This window comes from Apium graveolens, chromosome 2 (assembly GCF_009905375.1).
Source record: "Apium graveolens cultivar Ventura chromosome 2, ASM990537v1, whole genome shotgun sequence".
NCBI lineage: Eukaryota > Viridiplantae > Streptophyta > Magnoliopsida > Apiales > Apiaceae > Apium > Apium graveolens.
Window position 1 is genome coordinate 320,974,986 of NC_133648.1, and position 10,672 is coordinate 320,985,657.

At 35.6% G+C, this 10,672-nt stretch overlaps 3 protein-coding genes across 3 annotated transcripts; all 3 read right to left on the reverse strand.

The window, feature by feature from the left end:
- Nucleotides 1-1,264: 1,264 nt before the first annotated feature.
- LOC141709089 (6,7,8-trihydroxycoumarin synthase-like) lies at nucleotides 1,265-3,229 on the reverse strand. The gene is made up of 2 exons (XM_074512989.1): nucleotides 2,252-3,229; nucleotides 1,265-2,083 (listed from the first exon to the last, which is right to left on the reverse strand). The coding sequence occupies exons 1-2, from the start codon at nucleotides 3,215-3,217 to the stop codon at nucleotides 1,475-1,477; spliced, it is 1,575 nt and encodes a 524-aa protein (XP_074369090.1). The 5' UTR covers nucleotides 3,218-3,229; the 3' UTR covers nucleotides 1,265-1,474.
- A 1,945-nt stretch (nucleotides 3,230-5,174) lies between these two features.
- LOC141709088 (6,7,8-trihydroxycoumarin synthase-like) lies at nucleotides 5,175-7,004 on the reverse strand. Its single transcript, XM_074512988.1, has 2 exons — nucleotides 6,031-7,004; nucleotides 5,175-5,886 (listed from the first exon to the last, which is right to left on the reverse strand). Exons 1-2 carry the CDS (start codon nucleotides 6,997-6,999, stop codon nucleotides 5,278-5,280), a joined length of 1,578 nt encoding a protein of 525 aa, XP_074369089.1. The 5' UTR covers nucleotides 7,000-7,004; the 3' UTR covers nucleotides 5,175-5,277.
- A 2,027-nt stretch (nucleotides 7,005-9,031) lies between these two features.
- On the reverse strand, nucleotides 9,032-10,426 carry LOC141706464 (uncharacterized protein At1g76070-like). Its single transcript, XM_074509223.1, has one exon. It carries the CDS (start codon nucleotides 10,028-10,030, stop codon nucleotides 9,218-9,220), a length of 813 nt encoding a protein of 270 aa, XP_074365324.1. The 5' UTR covers nucleotides 10,031-10,426; the 3' UTR covers nucleotides 9,032-9,217.
- Between the last annotated feature and the right edge of the window lie 246 nt (nucleotides 10,427-10,672).

A 10,672-nucleotide genomic window follows, 5' to 3' on the forward strand; every position in this document is an offset into this window, starting at 1 on the left:
TTGTAAGCTTGATTGATCGGTACTTTAATGGAGTTTTATACAGTAAGCTTTAGAAAAGTTGTGTAGTTTAAGTGTTTGATCTATTGTCTTTCATAATCAAGAATTGTAATAGCACGTACACTTGCATTTCCCAGTAATGTATCAGTGGCATAGGGAAAAATGGTATGGTAGCTTTCGATTTGAACAAGAAGGTTTTCATCTGTAACGTTAAGCTCCCTTATTAGCACTAACTGTTTTCTTAGTGATCACATAACCGACTTCAAGGATTCTATTGCTTAAGTTATCTGTAAACGAAAACAAAATAAAATTTACTTGTGGACATTAAATGATGAGGCGTGCCTCGGTGGTGGTGGTGGTATCGAGGCATCATGGACTCTAATGCTAAGTATAGATCATGTAGATCTGCCGGTAGTGTTTGGTAATGGTTATTTTAACCATGGCGATTTCTAATTACTATCTGAACATAGAGATCTTTTTTGGTACCAGGCCTACAAGAATGAGGCGGGAAATGTATGGCTTACTTATAAAACACTTGAAGTTTTCAGGTACAGGGAGACCCTAGTTTCAGTCGCAGGATCTAAACAAGTCAATCAGCCGTATCGTTGTAGTGAGGCTATCTTTGATCCTGGTATTATGATCATTCCTGGCGAAGTTACAGCAAAGAAACAACATCAGAGGAATGAAGTTCCAGCATCGTTGTTAGGTTTTTTTTCCTCCTTAATGACAATCTTGCAAGATCGTAAATACAATACTGAATAATAGATTTTATGTCCTTTTTGCGGATATTGCAAATTAAAGTTAATGATATTGCTGAATTATGTATATGATAACATGATAGCTTGTACATGTTAGCCTTTATGTCTCCTTAGCTTCTGTGCTTTGAACATTGAGTTGTTTTGCATATCTGTTATCTATTTGTTACTCTATTTTGTTAGAGGTCGTTTGATATGCAGTCGTTTATCCAGGAATCTGAACTTCTCATGAATTTATTTGTGATATACTTGTTAGATTGTCGATAATAAAGGAACTAGAATCACCTAGGAAGTTACCATACCTGCATAAAGTTTCACTTCCCAGGAACTTTAAAAAGATAGGAAACAGACTACAACCCGAGATTCTTACAGGAAATTTGTGGAAATTCTAACCAGTTGGCTCGAAATCATAAACAAGAGAGAACCTATCAGATTCACGAACATAAGCTCATCAAGTTACTATGTCTTGGGCTAGCGGGTATTTCAACCTCTTGCTGTACAGTTTCTGAGCATCCTTGGGAAGAATCCCTTGTATTGTTAAACCAAACGTGTAGCAGTAACAGTATTTCTGCTATAATTTTTACAAGTAGAGCCATTTTTAAATGCCTCCTGCTATTTATTGGACTATAAGAGTTCAGAACATATTAACTATGCTTGTGATACTTTATTATAAAACACCAGTACTAATTGTATGATCCAGCCCCTAAACATGCATGTAGTACTTAATCGAATATTTTTGGTACAAGACAAAGATCATTCTTCTTCTGCATTGTTATACCAGGCAGCGCAGCCATGTCTATGTCTGCCAATTTCATACCAGGAGGCAATTCCCAATTAAAAGAGTAGAGAAGATTAGCTAGCATTAACTCCGTCATAGCCACTCCCATTGATATTCCCGGACACATTCTCCGTCCTCCTCCGAAAGGTAACAGCTCAAAATCCTGTCCTCTGAAATCAATGCTACTATTTATGAATCTTTCAGGTAAAGCCTCGTCAGGATTTTCCCAAGATTCAGGATCCCTTCCAATAGCATAAGCGTTTATGTATACACGTGTTTTAGCTTCTATTTCATAGCCACTTATCACACATTTTTCAATGGTTTCTCGAGCCACAAGAAGAGGAGCTGGTGGGTGCAATCTCAGTGACTCCTTCACAATCGCTTTAAGATAAACAAGCTTTTGCAAGTCGGTTTCATCAACAAATCCCTTCTTGCCAGTTATCTCTCTAACCTCTTGTTGCGCCTTATTCATTGTTGCAGGGTTCTTGATTAAGAAAGTCATGGCCCATACCGCAGCTGCTGCACTTGTGTCTCCCCCTCCAACTATCACATTCTGGCTTATAGGTAAAACAACATGTTAGCACAAAATTGTGGTCTTTAACTGAAATAAATTAATCTCATCCAAACTAAAGTATTTTCGGATATTGCATGTGAAAATTGTATTTATATTGGAAATGCTCAACTGTAACACACATCTGTCTCAATTCGAAAATGTTATTACCATCAGTATTGCTTTGATGTGATCAAACGTGAACTCTGATGAATCGATTTTCATCTGAAGTAAGATGTCCAGAATGCTACAATCTTGGGTGGATACAGTGGATGCTTGCATATGTTCATTGATAAGTTGTTGATAGAACTCGTCTAATTTATTGAAACTCTTATCCAACCGAGCCCGAGCCCCACTGAGTCTATCAAACAAGTAGCCCACTAGAGGGAAATAATCTGTCAGGTAGAAACTTGCTAAATTGGCCTGAGTTTCAGTCAGTAGCCAATGAAATCTACTACTCATTCCATTATTATCCCAGGTATCATCTTCTTCATCATTGTATCTTCTACCAAAAGCGATTCGAAAGATAATTGAGCTTGCCACAGTCATGATAGTTTTGCTCAAATTTACAATATTGGAATCAGCAGAAGTACCAGCTTTATCACGTATCCTTTTAACCATTTGAGAAACTTCTTCTTCACGAAGGGGACGGAAAGACTGAGACCTTTTGGAACTAAAAAGATGAATGGTACATAATTTTCTCATGTTTCTCCAGTACTCATTATAAGGTGAAAAGGCAAGGTCCAGGCCATTGTAAGAAAGCTTCTGCATGCCAACTAAAGCTGGCCTACTTGAAAAACAGCGGTCATGGTACTTAAAAACTTCTTTGGCCGCGCTTGCTGAGGAGACAACTAGAATTGGAACTGAGCCGAGCTGCAAGTAAACGAGAGGTCCATACTTCTGTGAAAGTTGGAATAAGTAGAGGTGAGTGTTTGAGCTGTCAAACTGGTGCATGTTTCCGATCAATGGGAGGCCACACGGACCTGGTGGACGTCGATGCAACTTTGATCCATAGTAAGTTATACATTTTAAAAGAAAAAGAAGAGGAAGGGAGATTGTAAGGAGGAGAATTACTTCCATTTCAGGTACTAAATATTGACTAATTAATGTCAAGCACCACAAATATGTATATTGCATACTTAGAGTTATCTTATTTCAAATTTGTTGGGCTAAAATTATAGTCTAGCTGTATTTTTGTTCTGTAGCTACAAATATTAATCAGATAGCTACCACATATATCAGATGTGACTGCAATGAGCTTTCTAGTAGAGCCATATAATTTGAGTTTGTTAGTTGAAGTTGTTGACTTCCTCTTTCTGGATAAGCCCGATATTTATAGTAAAGAAGAAAATAGAAAAAAATCATAATAAAAGAAAATAATTGTGAGAAGATTAATCAGCAGCAGGAGAATCTACCCATATATAGAACATATTATGCAGTATTTGTGTTGAAATATACATTATTCTTACTCTTGTCGCAATCAATGATATAGATCCTTGCTCCGCGAAACCAAGATAATGTAAACCTCTATCTCTACAACTAAGGAACATTTTGGATTAATTTTCTAGCAACATATGGAATTAAATTTCTTATATAGCTTCTATTTGCAAGCCTGCAACAGACTAAAAACTGGCTAGTTTTTATAAATTAAATTTCTTATATAGCTTTAGCTTCTCCAGAGGTACAGGGAGACCCTAGTTTCAGTCGCAGGATCTAAACAAGTCAATCAGCCGTATCGTTGTAGTGAGGCTATCTTTGATCCTGGTATTATGATCATTCCTGGCGAAGTTACAGCAAAGAAACAACATCAGAGGAATGAAGTTCCAGCATCGTTGTTAGGTTTTTTTTCCTCCTTAATGACAATCTTGCAAGATCGTAAATACAATACTGAATAATACATTTTATGTCCTTTTGGCGGATATTGATAGTTTGGCACAGAACTTCAAAAAATAGCAATTTCACGCAGAGAACTTTTGTTTGCAATAATTTTTTTAAACTGAGTATTATCCAATTGCAAATTAGATATGTAAATGATAACTTTTGTGTGCAATAATGATATTGCTGAATTATGTATATGATAACATGATAGCTTGTACATGTTAGCCTTTATGTCTCCTTAGCTTCTGTGCTTTGAACATTGAGTTGTTTTGCATATCTGTTATCTATTTGTTACTCTATTTTGTTAGAGGTCGTTTGATATGCAGTCGTTTATCCAGGAATCTGAACTTCTCATGAATTTATTTGTGATATACTTGTTAGATTGTCGATAATAAAGGAACTAGAATCACCTAGGAAGTTACCATACCTGCATAAAGTTTCACTTCCCAGGAACTTTAAAAAGATGGGAAACAGACTACAACCCGAGATTCTTACAGGAAATTATGTCTACTCCGAATACCTAGTTTTTTTTCACTACACTGTCATCTTTTGCTACATGATCTTTCCTGGTATCATGTTTAAAACTAAATAAACACCAGAAGAGCATAGGGATGGTCCTTTTTCAGTTTGTAAACAAGAATAAAACTAAACAGGAAAAGGAGGAACAACCGGTCAGGTTAACATTGAAGATTATCCACATTATGTGTTTTTAGACAAAATATTGAGCATTAGGAGCTCTAAGGAGTAGTTTTCACCATCATACAAGACTGTTTTCTGTTAAACCCCTGTAATCCTAGGCCATGAACTCACGATCAAGACATACTTTATTCAAGCGATCAAAAACCAATGCAGCTAAACATATTAGTTTCAGTAAGCTAGCAGTCAGTCATATTTATCAGAGAAGGTTTTAGATTTATTATTGGTGATTGTAAGTGCATGTCAACTATGCATATCCCGTGGAACCTATAAGAATGAATGCACTATTTTGGGATCCATGTTGCCAAAGAACCAGACCCCTATTAAACTAGACAATCAATTAATATCAGAATGTGTTCTCTGCTGTTGTTTTTTCCATGATATTCTGTTTAGAATGCAGCTGTGTCCAATTACTTGTGAGTTGAGATCGTATCTTTTTGATGTTGACAATGGCCTTATAGTCTACTTTTCAGGACCTTATAAGAACATTAACTTACTTGTAACCAATGACATCAACACATATCAACACGAAGAACATCCAACTCAAATTATGCAAAAAATATTTCAAACATATAACACCGGTACTGATTGTATGATCCGACCCTTTATGATGCATTTGAGACTTAATTAATCATGTTTGGTACAAGACAAAGATCATTCTTCTTGTGCATTGTTAGACCAGGCAGGGTTGCCATGTCAATTTCTGCCAATTTCTTACCGGGAGGCAATTCCCAATTAAAAGAGTTGAGCAGATTAGCTAGCACTAGCTCCGTCGTAGCCAGTCCCATTGAAATTCCTGGACACATTCTCCTGCCTGCTCCGAAAGGTATCAGCTCAAAATCCTGTCCTCTGAAATCAATGCTACTATCTGTGAATCTTTCGGGTAAAAACTCGTCTGGACTTTCCCAAGATTCAGGATCCCTTCCTATGGCATATGCATTTATGTATACACGTGTTTTAGCTTCAATTTCATAGCCACTTACCACACATTTTTCAATCGTTTCTCGAGGCACAAGAAGTGGAGCAGGTGGGTGCAATCTCATTGCCTCCTTCACTATCGCTTTAAGATAAACAAGCTTTTGCAAGTCGTTTTCGTCTATAAATCCCTTATTGCCGGTTCTCTCTCTAATCTCTTGTTGCGCCTTCTGCATTTTTGTGGGGTTCTTGATTAATAAAGTCATGGCCCATACCACAGCTGCTGCACTTGTGCCTGTCCCTGCAACTACAACATTCTGGCAAAACAATACATTAGTACAAAATTGTTGTCTTTTTCATTTGTAAAGTCAAGTTTAGGGGGTGATGATTAGAATTTTTGAGTTAAAAAACAAAAGTACTTGATCTCCACTTTTTTCAAATCAATTAGAAATTTTGATTACCATTAATATCGCTTTAATGTGATCAAATGTGAACTCTGATGAATCCATTTTCATCTGAAGTAAGATCTCCAGGATGCTACGCTCTTGGGTAGAGACAGTGGGTGCATGCACATCATGTTCATCAATGAGTTGTTGATAGAACACATCTAACTTGTTGAAATTCTTATCTAACCGAGCCCGAGCCCCACTGAGTCTATCAATTAAACAACCCAACAGAGGGAAATAATCGGTAAGAAAGAGGCTTGCGAAATTGGCCTGAGTTTCAGCAAGTACCCAGTGAATTTTTCTACTCATTTCATTATTATACCCTGTATCATCTTCTTCATCATTATATCTTTTACCAAAAGCGATCCTAAAAATTACTGAGCTTGCAGCAGCCTTAACAGTTTTGCTCAAATTTACGATACTGGGAGCAGAAGTATCAGCCTTATCCCGTATTGTTTTGACCATTCGTGTAACTTCTTCTTCACGAAGAGGACGGAAAGATTGAGACCTTTTAGAACTATAGAGATGAAGAGTACATATTTTTCTCATGTTTCTCCAGTAGTCGTTATAGGGTGAAAAGGCAAGGTCCAGACCATTGTAAGAAAGCTTCTGTATGCCAACTAAAGCTGGCCTACTTGAAAAACAGCGGTCATGGTACTTAAAAACTTCTTTGGCCGCGCTTGCTGAGGAGACAACTAGAGTTGGAACTGAGCCGAGATGCAAGTAAACGAGAGGTCCATACTTCTGTGAAAGTTGGAATAAGTAGAGGTGAGTGTTTGAGCTGTCAAACTGGTGCATGTTTCCGATCAATGGAAGGCCACACGGACCTGGTGGACGTCGATTCAACTTTGATCCATAGTAAGTTATACATTTTAAAAGAAAAAGAAGAGGAAGGGAGATTGTAAGGAGGAGGAGAATTACTTCCATTTCAGGTACTAAATATTGACTAATTAATGTCAAGCACCACAAATATGTATATTGCATACTTAGAGTTATCTTATTTCAAATTTGTTGGGCTAAAATTATAGTCTAGCTGTATTTTTGTTCTGTAGCTACAAATATTAATCAGATAGCTACCACATATATCAGATGTGACTGCAATGAGCTTTCTAGTAGAGCCATATAATTTGAGTTTGTTAGTTGAAGTTGTTGACTTCCTCTTTCTGGATAAGCCCGATATTTATAGTAAAGAAGAAAATAGAAAAAAAATCATAATAAAAGAAAATAATTGTGAGAAGATTAATCAGCAGCAGGAGAATCTACCCATAGAACAAGATTATGTAGTATTTGTGTTAAAATTTACATTATTCTTTCTCTTGTCACAATCAATGTTGCTCAAAAGCTTCAGTATGAAGTTTGTGAGAACTTGCATCCAGAACAGAAGGGCTATGCCTATATGGATTTCCACTGTCTCGGTGATTGCAAACAAACACGAGCCAAATTTAATCACTCAACCTGCATCCTGCAGTGGCACACTGCAGGCACCGCCATCTTTACCAGGCACCACCATCTTTACCAGGCAATACTTCAACTGTCATTGCACTGCTAGCGACAAGTAATGCACTTGCAGCTGTGGCAATCACAGCAACACCCAAACTTGCTCCTTTTGGCAAGTACAGGTAATCAACCGAATAAGATCGTGAAGTTATCACACTGAACAAGTTTGAATGTTTATTTCTACTATATTAGTAGCGTCAATAGGGAGGATCGATCACTAATCACTAAGCACGAGAGATTATATATATTAATCAATCAATTAAAGCAGCTTTCGGCCAATAGATGAGTCCTAGAAACCAGTGAACTTTTGTTTCATGTAATCTTGCTAGGAAACAAACGCTTTTAAGAAATGCTTATACTAAAACTAGGGTTGTATTCAATTGGGATTCTGAAGTATTTTTATCGATTTTAGAAATCATGCGGTATTTAATTTGGATTTGAAATAATTCTTTAAAATTTGAAGGTATTCAACAAAGATTGAAAAAAGTCTTTTATTCAATTTAGATTTAAAAATATCAATCAAAATTTGGTGGTATTCAATTTGGATTTTAAAAAATCCATCAAAATTTGATGGTATTCAAAAGTCCATGGATTTTCTTTTATTTAAAAAAGTTGTTGATTTTGATGGATTTGCTAGTATATTTTTAATATCTTGAAATCTCTTCAAAATACATGAGATTCTGATGGATTTCTCAAAAACTCCACAAAATGTGCAAGACTCTACAAGATTTTGGATTAACTTCATCAAAATCGACGAATAATTAAAATCAACGAAAATCTTTTAAAATCCATATATTATTAACAATCTTTTAAAATATGAAATGAATACAGCCCCTAAGAATAATAATAGAGTTGTCCATAGATAATTAATTATGATAAGAGTATTCTAGATTTCTGAAAGCAAATTTAACATATTGTGCATGTTTTGGAAAATCTTAAAATAAGTAACTTATAACTTAAAATGATTAAGTGTGAAATAAGTGATAAATTGATAAATACTTATAAGTTCTCTAAGTGTTTGGATAAATTTACTTATAAATCAGAAGTTTTTTTACTTAAATGAATTAAAATAAATAATTATTAAATACAATTATCTTAGTTCATGAATCTTAAATTAGAAAATATTTAAAAATTTATATTTTAAAATCAAAACTTTAGAAAAAGTGAAAAAATGAAAATAAGTTGGAAAAAAGTACGTCACCGCCAACTTTCCACTTATCAGTTTATAAGTTGTGAATTCAACTTATAAGTTAGGCACTCATCAATAAGTTGTCACGAGCTTATAAGTCATAAGCCATAAGTAGCTTATAAACTAGTAGACAAATAGGCCCATTGTTTAATTTTGCAGGCGATAGTGCCATTTGGTAAAGCTATGCGTGTTGCATTTAGTGTGATAACATAACCATAACCAATTCCAGCTGTTTTTCAGTATATATATACAAATGGCAGGCCACAGAATCATACATAATTGCTAGATGAAAGCATTCCTAATTCTCCGTTAAGTTTAACATCGTGGCCCTAACAGAATCTTATGTTATTCAACACACTACGTGCATTCAGTAAATAATAATAATCCGTTTAAGTATGCAATTATGTACAAGCATACAAAACTTAATTACAAAAAAATAGAATCTGTAAAACAATAGTATTAAAGAATAAACAAATCAAAAAAATAAAAAAGAGGATGATGATCAATTACAAGAACTCAAGTATTAAGCTGAAGAGGCTTAGGTTGAGGCATAGTTCTTCTCTTCCACAAATTAATCTCTTTTCTTGGCTCTACATTACCGACAATACTGCAGCTACTCAAACTTATCGGTGCTGAAAACGATATCTTCGCATCTTCTTCATCCCACTCTCCGTCGCTCTCATCATCATCATCATGCTCCTCTGCCGGAGATATCTGCGCAGTCGTCCAATCAAAATTCGACAACGAATTTCGACCACTCGAAAATCGTTGCAGTTGACCTAAACTCGGTGCCTTTTTATCAGAAGGAGCAGTCAAAGGCGCCTCGTAATCACTTCTTTTATTCGGCTTACTAAATATATTCCGAATACCCTTCTTCTTCTTGTCCGTATCCTGGTGGCTAGAAGATTGCACCGGTGCTGGATTCTTGTTTTTTACCTCTGTAAAAGAATGAAAAGACCTGAATAATTTCGGCTTCTGGTTTTTACTAGGGTTAACATGTTGGAGCGGAGTTGAGTATGATACGAAACCATGATCGTCACGCGGGGGCAGAGAATTATGAACATTAGCCTTGTTTTTATTCAAGTCACGTAACTTTTTCTTGTGTTTGATTTGGCCCATGCATGAGACTTTCGGTGAGGTCGGCTCATGCGATATATAACTTGAATTTTTCGACTTGTATCGAGCCTCTGCTGGAATCATCGGACCTGAAAATCCTTTTCTCGCATGAGCTTTTTCTCTGTTCGGACTGAACGGCGGATTTTGGAACGAAACTGCTGATGATGCTAGCTTTAACAATCTGTTCTTCGATTTAATTCCTGATTTTTCCATCGCCGAAACTAAAAACAGCCTTAACTATATATCTGTACTATTGTCCGGAAGACCAGAACAGTTTTACTATATATATAACCGGATTTGAGAGAGAGAGAGATGAAAAAAGTTGAATAGGATCTAATGAATGATTTGTGTTGTTGACTGTATATAACTTTGGGAAGTTATGAGATAAGATCTAAAGAATGATACGTTTTGTTGACTGTGTAAATAACGAGAGAGAGAGAGAGAGAGGTTGATTTGTTTCAAGTCAAAAAAAGTACATAGATAAATACTAATACACACTTGGTGTATTGTATTACATGGTAAATCAGCCGGTCGTAAATTGTATTCTATTTTGGTTTTGCATGTTTACTTGCTCATTAGAATATAATAATACAATACAGATTAGACGAGTGATTTGTGTTGAATAATTCATGTCTCATCGTATGTATTTGCATAATTAGATTATTATTTTATCATTTAATCCGTGATGTTTATGGCCTTAATCTAACGTGTAGAAACAGTGTACGTGGTTCTACCTACTAGGTTGCGTTGGGTTACTGACGTTGGAAATTTTGTTTTTTTTTTTAATTTTTTGTTTTAAAAAATTACTAGCATAAATATGCACGGGTTTTCATTAATAAATAAAAATTTTGAAAA